Genomic DNA, 26,583 nt, shown 5'->3' with positions numbered 1-26,583 from the left:
CTGTGATGCAGTTCGACCTCTAGGCTCAGGGGTCCCTTTGATGCAGCTCCACCTCTAGGCTCAGGGGTCCCTGTGATGCAGCTCCACCTCTAGGCTCAGTGGTCCCTTTGATGCAGCTCCACCTCTAGGCTCACTGGTCCCTGTGATGCAGCTCCACCTCCAGGCTCAGTGGGCCCTGTGATGCAGCTCCACCTCTAGGCTCAGTGATCAGTGGTCCCTGTGATGCAGCTCCACCTCTAGGCTCAGTGATCAGTGGTCCCTGTGATGCAGCTCCACCTTTAGGCCTCTTCGTATCACAGTGTCATAAAGACAAGGGGGTCACCAGCAACAGTCTAGCAACCAGTCCAGGCACCCTATTAACCACCTAGCAACTGCATAGCAACCACCCAGGTACCCTAGCAACTGCATAGCAATGCCCTAGCAACCACCCCAAGAATCCTAGCAACCACATAGCCACTACCTTGCAAACGCATAGCAAGACCCTAGCCTAGCAACTACCCCGGTACCATAGCATCTACTTAGCACATAGCGACACCCCAGCAACCACATAGGCTAGTAACAGCCCGGCAACCACCCCAGGTAACAATGTAACACCCTAGCAACCACATTGCAATAGCATAGCAACCACCCCAGGTACCATAGCAACCATATAGCAACAGCCCAGCAACCACCCCAGGTACCAAAACAACCACATAACAACACCTTAGCAACCACTTACCAATGTATCATGCTACAACATGTTATGGTCACGTTAAATCATGCTTCCTTAAAGCTAAATAATGTTAGGGTCGTGCTAAAACGTTCTAGCATCATGCTAAATGCTAAGATCATGGTTAAATGTAACCATTAAGTCAAGATGAAGGTAAAACATGTCAAACTTGTTAATATATAATATCCTGTTTGTTGTCCACAACGTTACTATCTATCTAGTTTACCATTAAAACATCACTTTCCAGTAATTCCAGTAGGATTTATTGCTGTTCTTGTGGTTTCTATTTACCAGATAACACCAGTAGAGACCCACAGAGACCATAACAGTTCTTATTGTGCAGTTATAACAAAACATTTATTTGTTTAATTTAACTATATATATATTTATATGTTATTTATTTTATAACTTAAACTTTATGACAGTGAACCATTGTATAAGTCACATGTAATGTTTTAATACAATATGTACAGCCATCCATATTAATCTTCATTAAGAGTATGAAATGATAAACGTGCCAGTTAAAATATTAACAAGTACACTAAATCTAAAACTCAAACCTAGACTTACATTAAAGCAGCTTTTTACTAAAAGAAACTTATTTAGGTCACATGCCATTTAGTGCTAAAATGCTTTTCATGTCAGTGATAAAAGTTTAAACACACTTTCTTTCAAGCCACTATACAACACATGAAAATAAATCATTATTATTATCAGCAGGAAAATATTTCAAGATTTTATACAAACATTATAAAAGAACATAATTTTTTAAAGAAAAAACAATCACCAAAAACTAAGGAACAGTCGACACACTGAATACTTGCCAAGAATAAAAAATAATGTGAACGATTTCTACTTTTAAATATAGTTTGAGTAAAAAACAATTAAGCAATTCTGAACATGAACCAATGAAGGCATTTTATGTCAGGGAGTGGTGAGGGGGTCTTTTTATACTGCGGAGATAAAGGAATGATTCTTTAAAGAAAGATTTTTTTCAATACAAACTCACAATCAACCCGGTTTACTTTCTTAATAAATATCCCATAAATAAATCCTTATCCACAATATAGCAGTATTCAGCATCCTTAAACATTACTTTCACCACCAACATTTCTGTTCAGCTCATGTAACCGAGGCCTCTTGGGTAGTCAGTAACACCATATATAACGTTTCCACCTCTCACAAGCCAATCCAACACCAAAGGTTTAAGACAATGCTGTCGACGGAGACAATCTCACGTATCCAGTCTGTTAAATCTCAAACTAGTCAAAAACCAGTTTCTACATGCAGCTTATCTGGGAAAAGGCAACCAATCAGATCAGCCAACAATCGTTTCTTCCGAGGCCAAGGCTACTGGGGACATAATGGTTTTCCCATTTATATATATTAGATATGTTCAGTTAGAGGAGATGTTTTAAATACAGTTGTGTGTTTGATTTAGTAAACAGGTGTGTAGAGCAGTTGTCCACTGAAGAGTCTGCGTTTGAGTTCCTTCCACAGGAGACTGCGTTCCCTCTGAGATCCTTTCATGATGCCGCGGTTCTCCTGCGCCCTGCGTGACAGGTAAGGGATGACCTCGTTCACAGGGCCGTACGGGACGTACTTGTACACCGGGAATCCAGCTTGACCTGTACGTCACACGGAGGGTTTCATTAGAGATTACATTAGACAGGTTCATTTTAGTCATCGCTAGAAATCAACCAACTTTTGTTCTGTCATTTTAATGTTTAAAGGGACAGTTTATCCAAAAGTGAAATACGTTTAGTATTTATTCATCTTCATGTCTTTTCAAAATTGTTTTCTTCTGCAGAACACAAAAGATATTTTGAAATGCGTTGTTAACCAAACAACACAGGTCTCCATTGAATTCCAATGTATGGGCACAAAACCACCGAGACATTTCTCGAAATATCTTCTTTTGTGTTCCACAGAAGAAAGAGTCAAATCTAGCTTTTGAGCAACATGAGGACGCCATTTTTGTTTTTTGGTAAACTATCCGTTTAATGTCTATTGTTTTCGCACTCACCCAAGGGGAAGCTGATCTGGTCACACATTCCCAGCAGCTGGCCAAAGTAAACCTTATTCTCGGTTGGAGAGAGACCCATATCGTTCATTCTGTACAGAGAAACACACGTATGCGCACCATTACTTACCGATACTGAGCAAACACTGACAACTCTCTATCCGTCTGTACTCACTTTTCCAGGGTGAATTTAACTGTGTCCTCATTGTGAGACGCCACCATCACATTTGCCGTCTTATTGAGATGAATCTCTTCCAGGACGTACTCCAAACACCTATCAGAGAGAAATAAATACATTTATCTCACCTTCAAGATTTCAACCCATAACCGAGACAGGAGATTCAATAAAAAAATAATCCCAAAGTATGCGTTTTTGACTCTGGCTACATTACATAACTTCGCTTTTTACAATGTTGATAAACAGGTACACAAAGCTTTCTGTGTGCATTTCTACAGTGTTATGAAGCACCTTAGTAACATTACAGAAGTTGAAAAACAGGCTCGGCAATCACACGCATGTTTATTATTGAAGACAGCACAGCGGTCATTAGACCTAAAACATAATGTTGTGTAAGCAACATTAACAGACATTGTGAGGATGTGCAAGAGTCATTTTCATCTGTGTCCTTGTCATTTGAACAAAGTCACATTATTAGATTTATTTGAATGTGTGATGCAAAATTTGCTATAAATTGTATTTAGTTTTTTTAATGTCATGTAAATCAGGCAAATTGTTGCATTTCTCAAAGATAAAAATATATATACTCAAAACGTTTTTTGAATCTATAAATTGAACAATTGTCTACGTTGTTGCTTTAGTCTTTTCCATCCTCGTCCGCATTTGTCCTAAAAACGGTGCAAATGTATAGTTAAGGGTGCCAATGCAATGCGTACAATGCAAGCATTTTACAATAAATCTCAATATGTGCATAGAAATTGTCTACAAAATGGGCATTGAAATGTTATTGTGGGTTGTGTTATGTTACAATATAACTGTGAGCCTGCGATAAAAAAAGAATAATTACAAGTGACAAAAATAACCTTTTAAAATAATACTTAAAAAAAATATATATGCAAGCCAGTCCCGCAAAATGACCAATGAACACCGGATCAGGAGACAAAGTCACATGATCTGATTTTAAGATAAAGAGGGCCGTACGTTTGGTACATTCTGTTGGTGGCTTCATAATCAGGGTTGATGGGATCCTCGTATCCGATTTCTGCGGCGCGTGATCTCTCCTGATACATGTACGCTCCACGAACCAGTTTAGCGCCGAAGTACCAGCCCTCCCGTCGTGAGAGCTCCACATCGACAGACACATTATCATACGCCTCCTACAATCACAACAGTCTTTATTGACTTTCTCATGTGATCCATCACAGAGCTACACCAAATAAAAGACATCCTTATTGCCATAAAGCTATTAAAAGAAGAAGAATCACACTCATGAAAGCAAAAAAACTGACTCATCGTGTTTTTGTGTTATTCTCTCACAAAATAAAAGTGACGTGTTTGCTTAAACCTCACATGACCCACAAAATCTCTTACATTGTGGTATGATAATAGAGCCGTCTGGGCGTGTGCATGCGGATCAAGTGTGCATGAGTAATACATGAGTCGTTGCTTGTGTACATTCTTTCAGGTGTGTGTTTCAGTTGCTCACTTTAAGGTAACACTGATAGGTGTTAAAGATGTGGGGCTTTTCTCTGTTGAAGATCCTCTGCATCTCCAGCGTCAGTCGGCTGATGGCCGGCTGGAAATACGTCTGCTCCGCGTCCACCATCAGTCGCACACCGCTCTCCACAGCGTGCTGAAACAAACACACACACAGAGAGTTATACAATGCCCTTCATTGTGCGCTCGAGTGAACACTGTTACATAACCACCTGTAATTCTCAGAAAGTTTCCTTATCTTTATAATATTGCTATTAGAGTCAACAAGAGGATGTAAAACCAGAGGCCGAGACAGAAAACAGAGAATGCCTGCCAGAAAAGTTTAGAGCCAACGAAACAAGTCTAGACGAAATGCTAAATCCTTGAAGTCAAAAAAGGAAAACACACAAAATAAACAATATATTTACCCTCACAACAACAAATGTAAACTTATATTATGTTGGTCAGACTGATCAACGTCTGATATTTGGACATTTTAAGATATTCACAAATGACTTTCAAACAAGAACTCGGCCTAGACACGTTTTTGTTTTAAAAAATGTTTATAACATTTTATTGATAAATAGGCATTTTATAAGACACCGAAAACCCATCCGCTGCTACTTTAACGCTTTCTAATAAGTTTGTACTTCTGTTAAGTTTCGAAAACTTACAGACTGGAACGTTTTCACATAAATGAATACAATAGTAAAGTAGGTGAAGAAAAAATTTAATACTGATAGTTAAAAGATTGTTTCTTACTAACATTTCCTTCAGTTTAATATTGTGTTTTTCCCTTTCTCTTTATCATTTCTTCTCACGTTGTGTTTTGTGCTTATCTTGTGTTTGACACCGTGTAACCTTGAAAGCCTGCTTCACGCTGTTCTTAAGAAAAAAATGTTAAACAAATGAAATGAAGACGGCTGAAACTTTTAGAGATTGTTTCAACATTTCTATTAAATGAACTGCACACCGAAGACGATTTCGAACCCAAGCGAAAGACTTTTATAAAATAAACATTCTCTTCTAGCCCTTCATCTACCATATTATCATGCGTCTAACCACATTTGGACTCATCAGTCTTTAAATGGAAAAACACTGCTAATTTAATACACGTCAATATTGCAAATAAGACTGAAGATACTTCAGTTCTGTACACACGTGTATGACTCACAGAGGTCAAAACGTGACGCACACAACAGCTGTTCTCTACAGTCGTCTGGGTCAAGCACAGATGAACGAAATCACGAGGGCCTTTTGCATCAGATGTTGCGTAAACGGGTTATTATCGTCCAGACACTATGTGTGTGTGTAAAATCAAGCACAGTTGATTGGTTTCTGACTTAACATTCATGTACTTTTGCAACTATGTACATATGCTGTAGTAGCAATGCTTTCAAAATCCATTTACAAACAAATTACAACAAATATCAGTTCGTAGGTCAGTTTGATTGAATGCAATCTTGAATCATTTCTAAATAATAACTTTTTATTGCTGAATAGTTCAAGTTGTGGGCTATACGTGTGTGCGCAGACAGTAATCGATATACTTCACGACATGCACTTATTGTTTATAGAAATACACTCTTTTATGTAAACTTACGATGGTTTTACTATAGTATAGTAGCTGACTATGGTCTTTTGTGAAGATTCACACTACAAAGTCGATTCAGGGAGTGAAAAGCAATTTAAAGATGTGGCATTTGTAGGTATAGTATGCAAATGTACAGAGTACTATTTACCCTACAATGGTAAAAGGCCTGAAACACCACAGTTTGTTCATACTGAAATCATGATAATCAAACTCTGGTGGTTACTATGAAAAAAACATAGTACGACGTTTGTCTCTGCGTGTTGTGTTTTGTTGGTGGTACCTTGGCCAGGACGTCCATCCTCTGCAGCATCCTCTTCATCTGTTTCTCCTCTTCATCAGTGAATATACTCAACAGAGGTTCCAGGTGACCTGTCTGTGGAAACCCAGCGTTTGTATGAAGTCAACACCGTCGCTGCGTATTAGCAGGGATATGCGAGTGTGTGATTGAGTTTGTGCGTTACCTCCATGTTGGGCACCACCAGCAAGTTGGAGATTTTGGTTGTGTCATTGATAAGACTGTTCCAGTCCAGCAGATCAATGGTTCTACAGGAACAAAACAGAACCAGCCTGTGTCATTTACACAATGAATTGTGATAGAATGGAGGTCTGATAGGTCTGACAATAATCTATTGGAATTTCTAGCAAATTAGTTTTACCCAGATGAACCCAGATTCTCTCCAGTAAACCAGTTCTTAATGTCAGATTTAGCGCCGATTCCCAGTTTGATCAGACTGTCCTGCAGGTGAAATACAAAGGGTTAACAAAATGTATATAATAGAATATTTACGGCCATATTTTTTCAATTTTCTTGGTCTTTTTGTGCACAAGTTGTTAGTGCAAGCTGTACAACAGGAAAACTTTCTCCATTATTTTTCTCTGCTCTTGAAAATTACTGATGTCCATAATGACACAAGCTAATACACAATTAATTCATGTCCAAGCTTATATGATTATTTTCTTTCTAAATATTCATTCATAAATATGTCATATTGCAGGTGTTTAATGTTTATACATCTTTCTATTTTTGTTCTTCGCGTATATGATTCAAATGAACACTGTGGGAAGTGTGTTGTAAAAAACATTTGACTTTATATCAGACTGTGTACGGTAATGTACATGACAAATAGAACTTTAAAACATTAACGCAACGGATGTTTTGAACGAGCCGGAATTGCATAACTGTCAATGCAACTTCTCTTTTGCATTATAATTTGAAAGATGCCAAACCTGAAGTTGTTCCAGTTCCAGTTTCTGTTCCACTAAGGCCATCCCATCCTTGCCCTGATGCGCTGCCAACAGATTAAAAAACCTCCTCCATTTTACCAGCACCTCTGAGAACTGAAGCTTTGAGAGAGAATGAAACCAGATGAAGCTCACAGCTGTGATCTAATGCGATTTTTAATGAAAGAATGAGACAAGAAACAAGTTACCAGGAACTGCGGCCGCCCCAATGCCGTCATCTTGATGGCAGAAAATCCATCGACAGAACTTCCAGCTACAACACACCGATGTAGACAAAACGTTGACAAACAGTTGAAGATTTCAAAAGCATAAATACATCCAGAACAATGTTTGTCTCACCGGAAGCTTTGATGCAGTTGATGAAAGTTTCCATGTGATGGTCACATTTGGCCTCATCTGCGTAGAAATACGTTCGGGCGCTGATCACTCCTCCACGCCGATCTCCGAACTGACGATGAGCTTTGTACTTCTTCTCACGATGGTCCACACCTGAATATTGGTTTTTAGATTCACATCAGTTTCAGACATAAAGACTCAAAGCAAAGTTATTCAACACGAACCTCAGAGGTGCTGGACGACATCTGTCATCTTGTGATTAAAGTCTAACTACGCTTTCCAAGTCAAATTGAACTTCACAACATTTTGTCACAAATGTTTTAACAATTAGGAAACAGTCCTACATTTCAGGTTGAGCCTGATCACTGCAACACATTTCACGTTTCTCAGTAAAACGTAATATTGAATGTGAAAAATATGTATTAAACCACAAAACTGGATATCAATAAGAGGAAATTCATCGATGACCTAGAGACTAATAAAACCTTATAGAGGAAACGGGTCACGCTATGTACCGTATAATAAAACAGGATTTCCAGCGTAACTATTTTTTAACAATAATGTACATCTACAGTACATATCTGTAGATAAATATATGGAATATGCAAAGTTTGGGGAATAAAATATATGTATACTGTAAGTATTTTAATATTGAGGGGTAACTGTGGTATGCTTTACAACAATCATCCACTACATTTTTTCCCAATGTACCCATTAATAAGCTACTGTGGATATTAATTAAGTATTGAGTTCTTATTGTACTACTATAGCAAAGATGAAATAAGGGGAAATGTGTTCAGTTTTTGTGCAAGCAAAACAGCAAGAATGATCTACAGATATGTATTGTAGAGGTTCTTTATTGTTACAAGTAGGATTGTTACAATCCTGTTTAATTCTGCGTTACATTGCGGGCCGTAATCTAAAGCGTTACCAGGAAACATTATTTTGGTCTAAGATACAGAATACCCCACACATGAGCTTGCAAAGTTAAATTCAGCCCCTTCACCAGCAGAACCCACGGTAAACCAGCTTTAACCAGTCTGAGCGAGTAATACACACACACACACACACACACCAGTCTATTTCAGCTTCAAACACACACACACATGGTTCCTGCTCACACAACACGACCCGAATGCCAAAGCATGTTATAAAACCCATCTAACTCCCAACACCCTTCTGACACAAACCCATGTTAACACCCTAAAGTTCAAATTAAAACACTTTACTCTCAGAGTCCTGAGGGATGAAAACAGCGGTTTTCACTACAACAAAACAAACGGTTCATTTAATATAATGCTTTTTCAACATCACCAGAAATACAACCAAACACATACAAATAAAATGTGTTTTCAAAAGATTTACATTTAGTCATTTAGCAGACGCTTTTATTCAAAGCGACTTACAAAACCTTCAGGGAGCAATAAGCGATATGTCATACAGGAGCAATAATACAACAGGAGTTAATAAAAAGTTACTAGTTTCAACAAAAAGATGTTTGCTTCTAGATGCAAAAGGGTCTGTAAATCTTATTACATAGTATTTGATTATTAGAATATTCATAGGTGTAAACTTTAGCACGTATAATGTTTAATGTTCTTCGAGCACGTGTGGGGAGAAAATCTACACCCTCGGGGGGCTTTAGATAAACATCTTTGACAAATAGATAAACACAAAAAGATGAATAATTCACAGTGCTTACCGTGATTCTCTTTCTCGGCCTCTGAAACACATGAGCTGTAAAAAGATAATAAGAAAATGATTCATTTACTCTTAAACCAGTGAAACGCTGGAGCTGATGTGAGTTCTAATTCAAGAAGTGACCAATTCACCTGGAGATATTAAATCACACACAAACACGTTTCCATGTTTTACGCCTTTGCAGTGCAGTGAAGAAACATTATCCCATTAACCTACTTCTCAATCTCTCAGAAAATATTTTCAAAAACCTTTTCAGAGTATTCTCTGAATACATTTTTCATAATGCATAAGCCGTTTTCTTCACGGGGACTCCAAAAGGTTTGGCCCCACAGCGTAGGGATTATCCTTACCAGTAAAAGTCACACACACACTTGTCAACCAGCCAGTGACACAATGTTCAGAATTCTCGCTGGGATTTATATTCAGTCCAATGCAGGGATGTGGGTCACTTACTGTTCAACAAGTCTCAGTCAACAGACAGTCAAAGTTCAACAAATAAGTTTGGAAACTCAATTCAAGATAAGTTTGGAAACTCAGACGTGATTGAATATTTCAAAGCCGATCAAAGTTTAAGCTTTGCGAATGACATCATTATAAAAAGTACCTGACCTTTAAAACACTCAAACATGAAGTGCAAGTGTGCAAAATGTTGAATTCTATTGCAAAAACATAGACAATCACTCATCACCTCACTAAAAGTACCAACACCATTTTGAAAATATAGAGCTGGATCTGTCTATATGTAAGGTAACCATGCGTGTCACTAGCCCAAACACTACATGATGGGTTACCATGAATCATACGGTATATAGCGTTCTCATAATGTCACATTAACAGTGGCGTTGCCTTCAGCTGTTGTCACCCACAAAACCACAGCGACATTTTGTTCTATGCAAACAGGCGAGATCTCATCTTCCCCAAAACAAATGATGTAACACTCACTTTGGGGCATTGCATTCTTATATTAATATAAAGCGAGCACGTTTTCACAGGGAGCTGGATGAATTCAAACAAGCTGTGACAAGGAACTCGTTTGACAAGCTGTTAAATGGATTGAAAAGAAGATTTAACCTCTTTCAAAGAAAGACCGAGTGCTTATTTTGGGCGGTGGTATCTGCACCGCAGCTTGGCATCTTGGCTCAAACTCACGTGACACTTTCTGAGGGCGGAGAATAAACAGTGGGCCTTGGCCAAAACCGACCAATAAGGAAGAAGGTAATAAGAAACTTTCACATATGCAGCCAACAACGTGACATGGTTACAAGTTAAACTTCGACTATCAGTTTGATATAAATATTTGAAAAGTATTTTAAGAGACAGTTTAAAATCTTTAACAAAAATCAAACCCTCATACTCACTCCATTTCTTTCTTTTCAGCCTCCTCTTGGGTCAGATCCTCCTCCACGCCGTAGTCCAGAACCGAGCCGACACCAAACGCCTGGTTCTTCTCAATCAAGGGCTTAATGGAGTTCTGGTCCTCGCCAGCCACAAACTGCCCGTAGAAGGTCATCTTCATCAGTTTCTCGAAAAGCCGCTGACCAAGAACTTTCTTACTGAGATCCATCAGCTGTGAATGAAGTGAGAAATATATACCAAGGTTTGCAAAATTGCTACAAAGAATCCTTTTGAACTTACAATGGGATTTGTGTTAGTTTTAATGGAAACTACAATGGTCTCTTCTGGTAATGTTTTTGGTTCTATTGGTGTGATGTTTTTTGGCAGATGGAACCGTTATATCACCCATTATATCATAGAGTAATAAACTATATAAAGGACCGTTGTAATGCTTTTAGTGGTAAACAGCTTCTGGTTTATACAGTTATTTCTAATGAAAACCATCTTGTAACAAACAGAATACTTAAAACCACAAAAGCACAAAGTGAAACTATTAGGATACATGCAACAAGACATTTGTTACAATCCAAATAAAATAAACAAAACATGTCCCTTGAAATATTTCAAGCATTATAATGAATAGCTTTCTTGTAGCTCAATGGTTACAGTGTGGCGCTCGCAACATCAATGCACATAGGTTCGATCCCAGAATTGCACATTCTTAGAAAACAAATGCACAGTATAATGCAACCAAAGGCGCTTTGGATGCAAGCGCCTGCCACATGCGTAAAAACCTCACCTCCTTGTTTTGATCAACTAGGAAGTCTATAGAACAAAGATTAAACACCAGCAAACTCCTGAGCAGCTCCAGCGAATCTTTGCTCTTGTACGCTTCTTGTGAATTGTCGAAATCGATGGAGATGTGCGCGCTCTCAGCGCGCGATTTGGCTCCGCTGATGAGATCCTGCGTCTCCACTATAGCGCACGAGGAATCCAGCGGCGCGTCCTCGGACTTCAGCTTCTTGGACGCGACCGTGGAGCGCAATCGCACCCCGAACCACTTATCCGGCTTTATCCGGGCCAGAGCGGGTATAACTTTGGAGTAAGGCATTTTTCGAGAGCTTGGTTCGTTAAAGGAAGCGGAGAGATGCTGGATGTCGCGCCGGACGTTTCTAGATAAATGAGATGGAAACGCCCCGTGCTGGGACTCATGAAAGCGCTCTTTAAAGATGCAAATCAATTCAAAACCCCTGAGAGATGATTGGCCCCTGTGCTGTGACGCACACCACTTGCTCCTATTACGTAACGACATGCTTTATGACCAAATGTATCTCTTAAAATAAAAAATGAATCATAGTTTAACCATGATTGTGTAGTAAAACTGTGGTTATAATAAAAAGTAACCGCTTTGTATTTCATAATTTATGATTTGTGCAAAAGGACTAAATAGCCATCAAATACATTAAAACAGTTTGTTTACTGGTTTAGCTCAATGGTCAGTTGTTGTTCTATCAACTTTTTAGTTGAGTAAGCTATGAGCAGTCAGTTGCTCAACAGACTGGGTTTCATCATCCTCAACCGAACCTCATGTGACCGCATTCCTAAAGGCATGAGGATAAACCTCCTTCTTTAGCCAATCACGCTGTGGGCCTTGGCCAAAGCTGACCAACGAGGAAGAATGAATTCATGGGCTGTTTCCACTCATGCAGCCAAAAAGGTTCCAATGTCACTTGCAAGTTTAAACTCAAGCTGAAACACAATATGAATTATTTGATCACTTTTTAAAGATATTTTGTATTTTTCAAAGCTTTCAGTTTTTCTCGGTTCCAACAACCGAGTTCATGAAACAATAATCATATCCACGACATTTTAGGATATGTGTGTAGTATGACTACAGTAATAGTTGTAAACAATATTTTCCAATGTTTCCTCGTCTGTAAATCCCTTTGGATAAAAGCGTCTGCTAAATGACTAAATCTAAATAGACAATAAAGGTAAATTATTTTACAAACTGAAGAGCATCTGTAAACGTTGGGAATGTACATAAATGTTTATTTCCATCATTAACTGGCTGTAATCTGCTAAATCATGCTCACATCCTAAAAGAAAAAGTGCTTCTGTTGCAAAAGTCAAACTGCAGTTTCAGAAAAGCTTTCTTTACTTTCCTCTGGGTGGAGACTGGGATTATTTAGTTAATTTAGAATTTAAAACCCCCCATATAAACACGAAACTGGAGTTACATGTCCCATCCCTTCATGTATTTAACATGAAGAATCAAATAAAGGGAGTTTACTTGCCAAAGGGTTTCACATTGTCCAGTCAGCTAGGCATTTGAGTCCATAGCCAAATTAGCAGAGTGGTTCTTCAAACAATGCAAACCCTCTCTCTCAATATGGGTGTTGGTTCAGGTTGCTTTGACCAGTGTGACACAACAATGAATGAAGTTTTACTCGTTTTACGGCCTTGAAAAGTGCCTATAAACTGCATTCAAACACATGACTTCATAACTGTAGGATCATGACTTCCTGAAGGAAGAAACAATATTTGAGGTCAATTGAATGACTTGAAATTCAATGAGCAGAGAATCATGGAAACAAAGCAGTATGACGTCATAACATAAAAAGGTGCTCTAGTGACACCACGTGGAGGTCAGTTTAAAACATTACCTCCATCGCATTCATTTCAAGCTTGTTGAATTTTAAGTGACAGTTGTACAATGTGTTATGTAACCTTGTTCACACTGCATAATGTACAGTTATCAGCTTTTAGACATGACATAATTAATCTCATGAATATAGTTTTTGAACAGGTTAAGTTATATTTTTATTTTAACATATGTGACAGACTACATTTACATGATGCTCTAGTGTTGCGCTCTATTTTAACAGCGATCAATACTCTGTCACACAATACACTATGCTTACAAAAGCAAACCGTACAATTTAAGGTTCCCTTGGACAGTGAACCACAGCTTTTTAAAGACCCTCAAACTGCTTCGACACCAGAACATTACCCCATGCCCAACTTAATAAAGCATGACACCTCAGCCAGACTAATTTACCAATGCAAGTGCACATACAAACAATACAGGATTCAAAATATGGGTTGTCGGGTTTATTAACACAGAATTTAAGGTAGCAACACAATTCTAAATCACGTGCAATGTGACATATCGCACAATAATCGGTGGTCGCGTGACATGTTATCAGGGCTTGGAATTTGTAGTGAGTTTCTGTATATCCAGCTGGAAGATTGAACACAGCTGCTGCAGGACACATCAAAAGCCAGCGGCCGATTCAATAAGGTCACATCAGGACAAAGGATGATGGTAGAATGAAGATTCCAGCTTTAACAAAGCCAAGCTTTATTCCTCCTCTTGCTCATAATTGTGTTTGATGTGTTTCCAAAGTTTCTAGGAAACATAAAAAACAGTTTAGCACACACAGATAAGAGAGCCTATAATACTTAGAAGTCATTACTGCTGTATGATGGACTTAATGGACACTTCGTTGTGATGGCACTATACTGCTTCTTTGCTTCTTTCACGTATTGTATTATTAGTATAAATGTCATTATGATTAGTTATCAGAATGATGCATCTGGTAATTAAAGTGAATAAATACATAAAGTGAGATGTCTTTAGCGTTAACAAAAATGTCCTAAAAGGATTGCAATGAACATGCAAGTTACCATTACATGAAATTCTGCCCCAACAACGTGTAATATATTTTGTTTAATTGCAATTGCATTTCTATTTGGTTTCTTCGTTAGAATCGTCAATAACATGTTTAAACAAAGTGTTTATATTGACTAATCATATCAACCAAATATACCGAACGCTGGTTAGCTAGCAGGCTAAATCAAGGTCAGCCTATCCGTGGGTCATGCCTCTCTCACCCGTATTCAAAAAGAAAAGGGTAACTCACCCCCCCATTTATGTTGTCAAATACTGCGTCTCCGGCCTGGTCAAACACCCTCTCGAAGAAAACAGCTCCCACCATGATGGTTATGGCGAAAGTTGACGTTCTTCTGAAGAGCAGATTATAGACATTTCTTGCGAACGCCATGTTGTTCGATGGAGTCTTCCGGGAGATGAGGAGGCGGGGCAAAGAGCTGTCTATCAAACTCTTTGACCAATGGCAGTGTATTTTTAACGTTTATAAAAAAGCTATGCTTTTATGGAGAACTATTCGACGTTTGTCAAATTACAACTATACAAAGAAGTGCTCAATTATTAATTGTATATATTATATTGATTGTATATATATCGATTGTGTTTTAAACCGCAGTTTACCAACCGAGTAGCGTTTTAATCTTTGACAGATATGTAGCATACATAATATATCATTTTAACAAAACTAATGCACTTTAAGCCATATAAGTATGTAACGTTCAAGCAATAAATCAATAATGCTAATTAACCCCCTATTTAAGAGAATAGTAGAAGATCCCAACACACCTCCTTCGCTCGTTTGGTTCAGTCCGTAACCCGGTAGATTTTCCCACGTGACCGGCGCGACTTCCTTTCTTGTGGCAGCCATCGAGCAAAATGGTGAGGAATTTACAGAAACCGCGCAATCTGAAGCAATCCTGTCTATTTAATACGTGAAACAATCCGAAGAGTTCATCTTAAACACACATTGAGGTCTATGCTAATGTTGGTCCGTAATATTTGTGAAGATGACCTCACAATAACGATAAATTAGTTTGATGAACCGTTCCACTCACGGCTGCTTGTAGCTCAGTAGAGTCCAGCAGCGTTCTGTGCTTTTAGCCGGTTAGCTAAGCGTGCGAGTTTGTATTTAAATGTGTATTCTCACAAATTGGGCTAGTACGCAGATAAAGTGTGCTCTTTAAGTCGATTGCTATTAAGTGTGAGAGGCATCGCGTTCAGACGCTTTTAGTTTAATGTGCGTGTTGACATGTGACCGTTTAGACTCCATATTGTTTATCATATTTGCTATATAGGATAGACATTTATCTACATCTGGAACGTGAATAGTTTGCTTGCTGAAGCATTTTGCGCTGTGTATTGAATATAACTTCTGTGTCTGTAGGCAAAGATCAAGGCCAGAGACCTGCGTGGTAAGAAAAAGGAGGAGCTGTTGAAACAGCTCGATGACCTGAAGGTGGAACTGTCCCAACTCCGCGTTGCCAAGGTTACCGGTGGAGCTGCCTCCAAACTCTCCAAAATGTGAGTGCTGGGATGCTCTTGATGGTGTTTCCAGCATTATTGCAGCATGTTGGCTTGAATATATAATGATTTCTTGCATGAATTCTGAACGTCAATTTCAGCCGCCTCATTATGAGAATTGGGGCATATTTAGCTTTTTTGTGCTTGTTCATAGTTCCCTCAGAACAAGGGACCAGTATGTGCCTATAGAGCCCCAGCAGAGCATGGTGATAGTTATCAAAGTGATTAAGCTTAAATTACTTTAATGCTGGCACTGTATTTGGAGTCTGGGAAATATTTCTTTATTAAACTAATTCTATTTGAATTTTCCTTAAGGGGTGCAGGACTTTAGTGATGGTCCTATATCTTGAATGTACTAATAGAGCTGTCACACATATTAAACAATCGGCTCATCACTATGGTTTCAGATCATCACACATCTTACACGCTACTACCCCCGTAGTGCCTGCACATTGCAAATTTGTGTATATTGCAACTAAAGTATGGTTATACTGGTAAAATGTACCAAAACACCATCACTTAAAAAAAACTTAAAAGCATATACCTTATAATAAAATATAAGGTACAAATAACCGGCAGTACAATTTAATATTATATTAAAACCAGCTTCCCAAAATATCATTAACATAAAAGTACAATTTTATTAAAAGCTCGCAAGTGAGAGCGACTAAAGGCTTTTCTATGACTGATAACTATTTTAAGTGCCTTCAGTTCCCCCCTGATCAATTCTATTTGAATTTTCCTTAAGGGGTGCAGGACTTTAGTGATGGTCCTATATCTTGAATGTACTAATAGAGCTGTCACACATATTAAACAATCGGCTCATCACTATGGTTTCAGATCATCACACATCTTACACGCTACTACCCCCGTAGTGCCTGCACATTGCAAATTTGTGTATATTGCAACTAAAGTATGGTTATACTGGTAAAATGTACCAAAACACCATCACTTAAAAAAAACTTAAAAGCATATACCTTATAATAAAATATAAGGTACAAATAACCGGCAGTACAATTTAATATTATATTAAAACCAGCTTCCCAAAATATCATTAACATAAAAGTACAATTTTATTAAAAGCTCGCAAGTGAGAGCGACTAAAGGCTTTTCTATGACTGATAACTATTTTAAGTGCCTTCAGTTCCCCCCTGATCAATTAACTACATTTACAAGTATTTGGCAGTTGTATTATTGAAACATAAGACTACACCTTAAATATATTTTCAATGTATTTCCAAGAAAAGTAATTTTTCAGAAAAATATGGGTGTTTCAAAATAATTTGCAAGAATAGTGTTAAAGCCCTAAAACAGACTATTACTCGTCATATTCGCAAGATTTATTAGACAATTAATCCTTAGCCAATTTCATAATCTTGACTAATTCTGGCATAACCGCTGCATTTCTTTCAGTTTTAAGTTTTTCTTTTTCTTTGCAGCCGAGTTGTCCGCAAGTCTATCGCCAGAGTTCTCACAGTTATCAACCAGACACAGAAGGAGAATCTGAGGAAGTTTTACAAGGTCAGTTTACCACACCTAAACTCGCACAGCAAAGGTTCAGATGGTAAATGAGGTTAAACAGTGATTATGATGTTATTTAGCTTGTCAGTTTTCAAATGCATAGAGTAGTTTTGTCTTTGGCCAATGATGCATTGAGCAGACATTGATGAGAATTTTTCTGCAAGACTATAAACCCAACACTCCTCCTGAAGTGGAGGGTAGTGTTAATGCTCTCTTGCTATAGAAGTCTTGACTATCTGCAGCAGTGTCTTTTAATGACGTTTATCTGCTGTGGGTTGCCAACATTATCCATATACAATGTCTTTATTAATTGTAGATGTGAGGACATTTTTTTTCTGAATAAACTTATGTTTTTTGTCATGTTTTATTCAGATCAATCGCTGTCTTTTTGGCCTACCTCTGATTTTTGATCTGCTAGTCCTGTGGATTCTGACACCTGTTATCTTTGTTTTCAGGGTAAGAAGTACAAGCCTTTGGACCTGAGGCCCAAGAAGACCCGTGCCATCCGTCGTGAGCTGACAAAGCATGAGGAGAGCCTGATGACTAAGAAGATGCAGAGGAAGTCTCGCTTGTACTCTGTTCGCAAATTTGCAATCAAGGCTTAAGCGGCTGTACTGTTTTTCACTAAAAAATAAAGACCCCAAACAGATGTTAAAATGCCTTCTGAGTCTATTCTTTATCTTGAAACGTGTGAGTTGCGGAACTCTGGTGAAGGATCATAGCATAGGATAAAAAAGCGTTATATAGTTAAAAAAAATAACTATTAATATCGAGGCTTTTTTCAAGCCACTTTTGCGTTCCATTAATATAACTTGTTAATAACAGCTTGATCTCTAAAATGTCCATCTACAGTTCGAAACCTTAAAGAATGAAGGAAATAAAGCACTGGTTTAAAACATTTTGTATCTAATTTTTTCTTTTTACTGACAATATTGGAAAATGTATGCGTAGTTTCTGGCAACATTAGTATTCTATATTTCATACAACTTAGTCTGCATTCATAATTAACGTATCATGGTCTTAAATAAAAAACCCCACCTCAAAAGTTTCACGAAAATCTGGGATTTTCAGTGAGATCCATGATGGTGTAAAACTTAAGGACAGTTCTTGTGCTGTTGGCTTTAGTCACAGTGTGCTGAACTTTCCTGAGTTCAGCTGGGTTGTAAGCCATCTTTATTGTCCTTTTCGCCACGTTAACTCATCCATTTCTCACTCTGTTCTGGTCTTGTCCTCGTCTACATCCAGCTGGTCAGAGCCGCTGATGAGAAGCTTCCCACCAGGGGTGAACACGCACCCATATGCTGAGTCCTTATGACCCTGAAACACAAACAGTCTTAATACATTTATCTATAGCCTTAACAATAATATTACAGAAATGTTTGCTTAAATATTCATACCTGTAACAATTTCAGACTCTTTCCATTAGCCATGTCCCAGATCCTCACCTGATGGAAAAACACATGAAATGTCAAGCATTGCTTCCATGGGTTGTGTGTTGTGTCTGTGTGTGTTTATACCATATCACCCTCTGCGGTGGATGCTAAAACCAGCCCGTCTGCTGAGAAGGCCAGACTTCTGACCCATACACGCTCATGCCCTCCCAGGACATACAGACACATGTGTTGCTGTGGCAACCACACACGCACTGTTCCGTCCCATGAACCTGATGCCTAAAACACATATGAAGAGGCTCAAAAATATTTTGATTTGAGTGTCACTGCATAACAATAGAAAATATTAAACGTGCCATTTATTTTAAGCAAAACTAGAAGATGAATTATGTTCTGAAAAAAAAAGGTTTTGGGGCAGATATGTGACTTAAGATGTTTTGTTACATAATGCAAAGACATTCCTTCAAGGAAATAAATATTTTCACCATTAGGCTATTATGTAGTGGATACAATTTTACAGGAGAATTGAAAATGCTATTGCACAGAAGTAAAAAAATACTATGTACTTTTTAAGTCTTGTTTATTCTGTAGCAAATACCAAACCTCACCCTGAAAAAACAATCTGCTTTAGTGTACTCACCAGCATCCCGGTGACAGAAAAACAGAGACAGGCTACATTTCCCAGGTGTCCCTGTAATGTCACAACCTCTTTATCATCATGTAGCTTCCACACTCTCACAGAACGATCCCAAGAACCCGTGGCCTGTAGTGAACCAACAGAGAAAGAGCATCTCTTACTGAACAGATCAAAACAAATTTTACAGTACACACACACAGCGTGAGTCGTACCACCAACTGTGAATCTGATGAGAATGCACTGCTCTGAACAGCTGCAGTGTGATCCTGTAACTCCTGAACCATCTTGCCGGACTGAAACATCAAACAATGAAACATGCAAATATTATGCTATAAACATAGTTAAATCACGACAGTGGTACATTAATTCTTGCGCTAAAAAGACACCTGTTACTACACAAGATACCGTCATACCCGAAAACCAAGCATCATCTGTTTATCATTAAAACTACAACATTCCTTTATGTAGTGTGTTTTGGGTCTTACAGTTAGATTTAATGGGTTTTTATTGGTTCCCAAACACCAACGGAACCAAACAGTACCAGAACCAGTAAATACCAATACAGTACTAAAACCAATCCCATTAGAACCATTCAATCCATCATAATTTTTATGATCCCTGCTGAAAATACCCCCCAAAATAATCATCATCAAAATGTCGAATTTATTAAAATACTATTATGAACCACTAGCTTTTTCCATTACAAAATTCTCTTTTCTGTTTTGGGTACTTTAATAACATCCCAGCTGATCCCGATATAATCCAAATAAAATGCATTCCAGCAGACACATTAAAGTTTCTATTAAAACCAATACAATTCCCATAATAACCATTAAATATTATATTGTGTATTAGGGTTTTCAGCAGGGATTCTTTGGATTTTGTTCTATTTTTCTACTTTGAATGCAGAAATGTACACTCTTTACTCTTTATTTTGGGCAAGGAATTGTTATTTTGCTGCACGTTTTGCGTGTTTTTGAAAGGGAAGGGTTATATTAGGTGTTTGTTGTATAGTTTTTTTTTCAATTGTAGGTAAAGGCCAGGTGTTTGGTTTTCACCTGAACGCTCCAGATCAGTGCCCTGGTGTCCCATCCGCCTGACACCAACCACATGCCGTCTGGACTGAAGCTCACTGTCTCCACACTCCGACTGTGAGCTGACAGTATGTGCACACATTCTGTGGTCCTGCCGTGCCAGATCCTGACTGTACAGTCATGAGACGCGCTGGCGAACACCTGGCCATCCCTGGAGAAAACACACCACTTCACTGGACCTGGACATTTATGACAAAATTCTGTTGTTATCCATTTGTACAGAGAGACAATAGAATATAATATAATATAATATAATATAATATAATAGAATATAATAGAATAGAATAGAATAGAGTAGAGTAGAGTAGAATAGAATTTACGGATTTATCCTGCATTTGATAATTCCCCTTCACTATGATTTATTTCATTCTGCTCACCTGTATGTCCACTAATGGTTTGCAGGAGTTTGCCGCTTTTGGCGTCCCACAGGTACAATCTGCCGTCATCACAGCAGGTGAGCAGAATCTGACAGTCAGGCGAGAACGCGCAGCAGTTGACCTGACACAGGTGAGAAAATGTTTGTTAATGAAATGCAAATAAAAACAGAATCTCTGATTGGTTGAACGCCAGCGTTTTAAGCCGCACACACATGAGCGCATAACATCAGTGTTACTGCGTCACTGGGTTTGTGTTGCTTAGCGACCACTTCCGAAGAACTACATTGCTTAGGGGAAGAATAATTTATTTATTGTGAAAATACAATACTTTTCTTTGTTACCTTATTTTATTTAACCTTGCCAGATGTGTTTCATAAAAGCGCCATGTGAAGCCTTGGTTTATGCAACAGCTAAAGATTTAAGGGGTTCTGACCTAAATCTGACTGTAAATCGCGACTTCTTGGGGATAATTTAATTGTTCAGGTATGTAAAAAACAGTCAAACATACACATACGTTTCTGAAATATCAGAAAAATCGAATATAACCATTGAAAAGTTTACTAACCTCTCCTTTGTGTCTGGAAAAATATCGAATGTTGGAGACGCCGAACTCTTCCGAACGATGGCGCCACATGCCTTCTTACGCACGTGCAAGCAACATTTTAACACTGATAGTGTTAAAAATAAGTCAACTCGACAAAATATAATGTGCACTTTTATAGAAGATGCAGAGTCGCAATGGGCAGAGTTGCAGCTCAGTTTGTTTGCGTTGGGAGTGTTTCTGTATCCAGAGTGACGGGTCTCTTGAGTGACCTCTGCATGTGGTTTAGTCGTTTTTTGAAGACTCATTAACTTGAAGAGCTCAGTTTAAGTGCTTATCAGACATTACGCTTTAAAATCTGTTTCTTTTATGGGGAAAAGCTAAATCACTTGATGTGAAGGATCAACGGTGCTTTCCTACAATACAAAACTGTCATCTGATTTATTAGCCTATTCTTTTTTTATTTTACAATTCATTTCAATGCTTTTAATCATCCTTAATCATTCAATTATTTGAAACTTTTAAACTATACTGAAATTTACAGTAGGCCTATAACCATTTTAGGATTAGACAAATGTAAAGTCCTTCAATAATAATAATTGATCAAAATAAAAATAATATTCATAGGCCATGTGTACCTTTCCTGTATTTCATTTAATTTTTTATCACGTTATTTTAGGTCAAAGTTAACACTTTGATGAGATCTGTCTCATCCACGGTGTCCGTTTTTCGTTCGCTCCAGCATCATTTTTTATTTTAATAAGATCATTACAGCTCTTATTAAACAATTAAAGAACACTGTACAAAGCTTTACACGTTCTTATATTTTAAATGAAATGGTTTTAAACAATACACGTTGACCTTCTTTAGTATGAGGTTTACAGGTTACACACAATAACGTAACTGCACAGTATAAGTACAGGACAAAACAGTTTATGCATGAGGCTGTGACCCTTCAGAAATAAACATATTTTCCCTCAAAAAATGTAAGCAACGCCCCCAGGCTCTGATTCTTCATGTCTGAAAGGAAAAACATCTGTGTTCCAGAGTGACTGACGCAACAGTCTCCATGTTTTCATAGATGTTTGTTAAGCTTGAGCTTCACACAGTAATTTCACAGCAGTTGATGAATGTTAGTCATTAAACACATTTCTAAGAAGCAATGACATTTTCACCTTTACTTAATAAACCAAACAGTTTTGCCTCCTGCGGTTTGTGCACATGTCACCATTGCTTGACAAATTCCAAGCACTGATTGCGTTGTTCACAGTGGATGTGAAATGTTTCTAAATGAAATGACGAGCATTGGTGATTAAATCTTGTTTGTGAACGGATATGTGGAGGTGTGCAAGCATGTGCATTATCTCTTTCTCTTGCTCCTGCTCATTAGAACTGCTCTCAGCTGCATGCATAACGAAAAAGTATTTCGCTGACAATCAAAACATCAGTATGTTGATGGAAAGTGAACATTAAACACAATGTGGCTTGTGGTCCACATCTCTTGGTTTCGAGAGGAAAGAACAGACCCTCCTCGTCATTTCCATATCGTGTTATCTAGACCAGATAGCCATTTCCTTTACAATTGTGTGAGTCTTACATGAACACAAAATCATGGAAGTGAGACAACACACAGTTTTTTATGAGATACTTCTGATCATGTTTTAGTGGCTTGGATCAAATAAATTATAGTAAAGTGATAAACATAAGGTAAACTTGTAAAACCAAATGTTTGTGTTTTCAATTGTGTTTTTAGACAATGAAATGGATGCTCTTGGATGCCATTGTTTATTTGCTCATTAACTACCAACAATGCAGTAATATAAAGGGAGAAAAATACTTATGATATTATATAATAAAATATATATTATAAACGCAGTGTTCAGGGGTGCCTTGGAAAGTATGAAAAATAGATTAGAGTCGCGAGTCGTGTTTTTGTGGGTGACCAGACAAGACAAAATTTTCAAACTGATGACTCAAATGGCGAGGGTATAGTTCACCATTATGATGTCATCGCCATGGAACGACTCGGCTTATAGCGGACGTGTGAGAGAGAGAGAGAGAGAGAGATAGAGAGAGAGAGAGAGAGAGATAGAGAGAGACAGAGAGCGAGCGAGAGAGACAGAGAGCGAGCGAGAGAGAGAGCGAGCGAGAGAGAGAGCGAGCGAGAGAGACAGAGAGCGAGCGAGAGAGAGAGCGAGCGAGAGAGAGAGCGAGCGAGAGAGAGAGAGAGAGCGAGAGAGAAAGAGAGAGATGCAGTCACAGCGCATGTTGCGTTCTACTCATTCGCATTCCAGACAGACACGCAAACAGCGTTGAGATTTATCCGCTCGTTTTCAAGTCTAAACGTGAAGTGTTTTAGCTATGGGCAAGATTTGTATCTTCGTTTTGATCACTTTAGTTCTTCTGCTTGCGACACAAGCTAAAGGTAAGAAAATGGATTAAAGTTTTCGTTCCTGAACTGTGTTTTGCATATCTTAGCCTATAAAAAGTCTAACGCAAACAAATTACTTTTGTTACGTAAAAGCATCTTTGTAAGTGTGTTTTTTACAGAAATCAAAGAAAATAGACGTTCATTTTAATAATGAATCTTCCACAGTCATTAAAATTATTTAAGTGACGTTTATGAAGAATATGCCCCCCCCCCTCTCTCTCTCTCTCTCTCTCTCTCTCTCTCTCTCTGTTTGTCTGTCTGTGTGTGTACAGTGTGTGTTTGATGTGTTTGTCTAAGTTAAAAGTTATTAAAATATATTGTCAATTTCTTTCTTACGAATCCATTTAAAAAATGTGCCCATCTTAAGTAATTTTTTGTGATTTCCTTTAACATAATGTAAAGATCATTCTGTGAAAATATTACCTTTATATCATAAATACTGACTAAATTCAAAGATGGAAATCATTGTGCAGTTAAAGGTCCAGTGTGTCATTTTTGGGATGATCTATTGATAGAAATGCAATATAATATACATAGCTATGTCTTCAGAGGTGTATAATAAGCTAACACAATGAAGCCTTATGTTTTTATTACATTAGAATGAGCTATTTCAATCTACATACACTGCAGGGCCCCTTCGCCATGTTCTGTCAGCCGTTGTAGTGTTTGGAAAGGGAGGTGTGGGGTGAGCGATCGGTTGCAATTCGTAACCTTGCCGCTAGATATTACTGACTTGACCTTTAATGGTTGAAATCAAACCTTCAGATTAAAAGATCAAATTGATAAGAAATATTTCAATCAAGCGTTTCACAACTTTTGATTAGTAGAGTGCATAACAAAATTTGTGATAAACTTTTATCTGTTTTTCGGCCATCTGCAGAAAATCGGCACCGGAAGTCCAAGCGCAATGCCACAAATTTCGCCAACCCGAGGACCTTCCAAGGAAATGCTATTCCAGTTAACATAGGCCTTCCGGGGAACCGAACACAACCAGATACACGTGTTCTGTCCCCTGTCACGGATGCTGTAGAAATCGAGTTAAGTAGCAACCACACAGCGGCCTACCTCAAAGGCCCTCTGAGCAAGTGGCTCATCCCAACCGTCTACATCATAGCCATCATCGTCGGGATTCCCGCCAATATCACCATTTTGTTTGCTGTTGGAGCCAAAGTGAGGATGGTTTCATCTGCCATTTTGTACTGTAGTTTAGCCGTGTCTGACCTGCTCCTGTTACTTAGTCTCTTGCTGAAGGGACATTATCACCTCAACGGCAACCATTGGATATTCGGCGAAACCGCCTGTCGCATCACTACCGCATGTTTCTATGGCAACCTCTACTGCTCAGCATTTACGCTAGCTTGTATTAGCATTAAGCGCTACATGGCAGTGGTTCACCCCTTCCTCTATAAGAGCCTGCCAAAGCGCTCATTCAGCTCATGGTGCTGCTTGACCATTTGGGTTATATTCATTATGGCCATTTTGCCAGAGCTCTTGGTCAGACAGACCTACCGCATCGCACATCTTGAAATCGTCACGTGCCACGATGTGCTTCCGGCCAACTTATCTGTGGCCTATCAATGGCTCATTTACTATAATCTTGGACTCACCTGTGTTGGCTTCTTCCTGCCCCTGGTGTTGACAGTGACATGTTACACTTCTATCATTTGGCACCTCAATCGCTCGCACCAGGACTGGGCCCTTTACATCAGAGCCAGCACTTTTAACTTTGTCATTTTCATTGTTTGCTTCGGCCCGAGCAGCTGCTTTCATTTTGTGCATTATGTGCTGCTCTCCACCAGCACTACTGAGAATTTCTACATGTACTTCAGCGTGACCGTGTGCCTTTGTTGTCTACATTGCGCTCTGGATCCGCTTCTGTTCGTTCTCATGTCCAGGACCGTCGGAACCAAACGCTACTTCCTTGCACGCAAAGGACAGGCTTATAGTATTTCTACCTAAAGTCAAATTGATTACATTTGTGTTAAAGACATCATATTTTATGTAGAATAATGCTCACTTGTGAATCATGCACAAGAATGTAAATTGTGTCAATTTTGATTCCAAGTTCGATCTTAAAGCCGTTCTAACATTTTGGTTAAAAATAAACAAAAAGTGCTCCAACTGTAAGCTCATTATAAAGATTTATAGTTTGCGCAGGAGATTTTATTTGATATTAGCCAATGCACAGATACAGTAAGTCACAGCAAATTCTCCAGTGTTAAAAAAGATTAAATTAACTCTTTCAGTGTATATATAATAGACACTTCGAGAGTATGTACAGTATATACTCTGTGAGTGTTAATTTGAATTTGTTTATAACACTGGTAATTTTAACGTGTATGCAAAGTAAAATCAAGTGATCTTGACCTTGTTTTAGAAAGGGGTTTTTCTTCTAGAAAAGGCACAAGGAGGACTTATATATTTTTGTTCCAGCGAATCGGATCGGACAGAACCAGCACCCTTTATACTGAATACAAATGGAGAGACATTTAAATGAAAGGGGTGTAATTAACTGCCTGGACTGTGTTCAGAATGAGTGTGTGTCTGTCCGTTTGTGAATAGGAAAGTGTTATGTAAAGCCTTGTTGACCAAGGCAAAGGCAAAGCTTTGCTGTTTTTTTAATAGAAAATCTAAACGCTTTATGATAATCACTGTATACTGTATGTTATACTATAACCGTATGTGAATGTAAAACGCAGAATTAATATAGTCAATAAAGGAAATAAAGCAAATCATTATATTGTTTGATTTTCTGGTTTCATGGATTAATTTGATGCAAATGAACTCTTGTTTTTATGTGTCA

The 26,583-nt window shown here is 38.3% G+C and overlaps 5 protein-coding genes across 6 annotated transcripts; 2 read left to right on the top strand and 3 right to left on the bottom strand.

Moving 5' to 3' along the window:
• Positions 1–1,048: 1,048 nt before the first annotated feature.
• prodha (proline dehydrogenase (oxidase) 1a) lies at positions 1,049–11,819 on the bottom strand. 2 transcript variants are annotated; one of them, XM_079486657.1, is made up of 15 exons: positions 11,394–11,786; positions 10,618–10,826; positions 9,261–9,295; positions 8,788–8,823; positions 7,562–7,711; positions 7,411–7,475; positions 7,208–7,324; positions 6,637–6,716; positions 6,442–6,523; positions 6,261–6,353; positions 4,397–4,543; positions 3,892–4,067; positions 2,908–3,006; positions 2,736–2,824; positions 1,049–2,337 (listed from the first exon to the last, which is right to left on the bottom strand). In XM_079486657.1, exons 1-15 carry the CDS (start codon positions 11,703–11,705, stop codon positions 2,147–2,149), a joined length of 1,881 nt encoding a protein of 626 aa, XP_079342783.1. In that variant the 5' UTR covers positions 11,706–11,786; the 3' UTR covers positions 1,049–2,146. The 2 variants fall into 2 exon arrangements, with proteins under 2 accessions (XP_079342783.1, XP_079342784.1); XM_079486658.1 differs by lacking the exon at positions 8,788–8,823 and having other exon boundaries at positions 11,394–11,819.
• An 810-nt stretch (positions 11,820–12,629) lies between these two features.
• uqcr10 (ubiquinol-cytochrome c reductase, complex III subunit X) lies at positions 12,630–14,672 on the bottom strand. The gene is made up of 2 exons (XM_079487210.1): positions 14,521–14,672; positions 12,630–14,006 (listed from the first exon to the last, which is right to left on the bottom strand). Exons 1-2 carry the CDS (start codon positions 14,659–14,661, stop codon positions 13,959–13,961), a joined length of 189 nt encoding a protein of 62 aa, XP_079343336.1. The 5' UTR covers positions 14,662–14,672; the 3' UTR covers positions 12,630–13,958.
• A 69-nt stretch (positions 14,673–14,741) lies between these two features.
• On the top strand, positions 14,742–17,966 carry rpl35 (ribosomal protein L35). The gene is made up of 4 exons (XM_079487209.1): positions 14,742–15,146; positions 15,652–15,788; positions 17,228–17,309; positions 17,765–17,966. Exons 1-4 carry the CDS (start codon positions 15,144–15,146, stop codon positions 17,912–17,914), a joined length of 372 nt encoding a protein of 123 aa, XP_079343335.1. The 5' UTR covers positions 14,742–15,143; the 3' UTR covers positions 17,915–17,966.
• Position 17,967: 1 nt separating this feature from the next.
• On the bottom strand, positions 17,968–21,602 carry wdr38 (WD repeat domain 38). The gene is made up of 8 exons (XM_079487208.1): positions 21,374–21,602; positions 20,809–20,929; positions 20,396–20,610; positions 19,550–19,630; positions 19,341–19,463; positions 18,827–18,979; positions 18,707–18,754; positions 17,968–18,626 (listed from the first exon to the last, which is right to left on the bottom strand). The coding sequence occupies exons 1-8, from the start codon at positions 21,440–21,442 to the stop codon at positions 18,519–18,521; spliced, it is 918 nt and encodes a 305-aa protein (XP_079343334.1). The 5' UTR covers positions 21,443–21,602; the 3' UTR covers positions 17,968–18,518.
• A 1,858-nt stretch (positions 21,603–23,460) lies between these two features.
• On the top strand, positions 23,461–26,517 carry LOC306911724 (proteinase-activated receptor 3). Its single transcript, XM_079487281.1, has 2 exons — positions 23,461–23,774; positions 24,661–26,517. Exons 1-2 carry the CDS (start codon positions 23,711–23,713, stop codon positions 25,737–25,739), a joined length of 1,143 nt encoding a protein of 380 aa, XP_079343407.1. The 5' UTR covers positions 23,461–23,710; the 3' UTR covers positions 25,740–26,517.
• Positions 26,518–26,583: the final 66 nt, after the last annotated feature.

The sequence above is a fragment of the Barbatula barbatula genome, assembly GCF_947034865.1.
Source record: "Barbatula barbatula genome assembly, chromosome: 22".
NCBI lineage: Eukaryota > Metazoa > Chordata > Actinopteri > Cypriniformes > Nemacheilidae > Barbatula > Barbatula barbatula.
Note: the sequence above shows the minus strand (reverse complement) of the source record. Positions and strands in the feature narration are given on the sequence as shown.

Coding starts and splice junctions, on each gene's coding strand:
- prodha (XM_079486657.1), bottom strand. CDS start 11,705: ATGCCTTACTCCAAAGTTATACCCGCTCTGGCCCGGATAAAGCCGGAT. Junction 4,544..6,260: donor GGATGGACGTCCTGGCCAAG/GTACCACCAACA, acceptor TGTTTGTTTCAG/CACGCTGTGGAGAGCGGTGT. Junction 3,007..3,891: donor ACCAACAGAATGTACCAAAC/GTACGGCCCTCT, acceptor TCTCTCTGATAG/GTGTTTGGAGTACGTCCTGG.
- rpl35 (XM_079487209.1), top strand. Junction 15,789..17,227: donor GCCTCCAAACTCTCCAAAAT/GTGAGTGCTGGG, acceptor TTTTCTTTGCAG/CCGAGTTGTCCGCAAGTCTA. Junction 17,310..17,764: donor ATCTGAGGAAGTTTTACAAG/GTCAGTTTACCA, acceptor CTTTGTTTTCAG/GGTAAGAAGTACAAGCCTTT.
- LOC306911724 (XM_079487281.1), top strand. CDS start 23,711: ATGGGCAAGATTTGTATCTTCGTTTTGATCACTTTAGTTCTTCTGCTT. Junction 23,775..24,660: donor GCTTGCGACACAAGCTAAAG/GTAAGAAAATGG, acceptor GGCCATCTGCAG/AAAATCGGCACCGGAAGTCC.
- uqcr10 (XM_079487210.1), bottom strand. CDS start 14,661: ATGGCGTTCGCAAGAAATGTCTATAATCTGCTCTTCAGAAGAACGTCA. Junction 14,007..14,520: donor TTGACAACATAAATGGGGGG/GTGAGTTACCCT, acceptor TATGTTTCCTAG/AAACTTTGGAAACACATCAA.
- wdr38 (XM_079487208.1), bottom strand. CDS start 21,442: ATGTGGCGCCATCGTTCGGAAGAGTTCGGCGTCTCCAACATTCGATAT. Junction 19,464..19,549: donor CATCAGATTCACAGTTGGTG/GTACGACTCACG, acceptor GGTTCACTACAG/GCCACGGGTTCTTGGGATCG. Junction 18,980..19,340: donor TTTCTGTCACCGGGATGCTG/GTGAGTACACTA, acceptor TATGTGTTTTAG/GCATCAGGTTCATGGGACGG.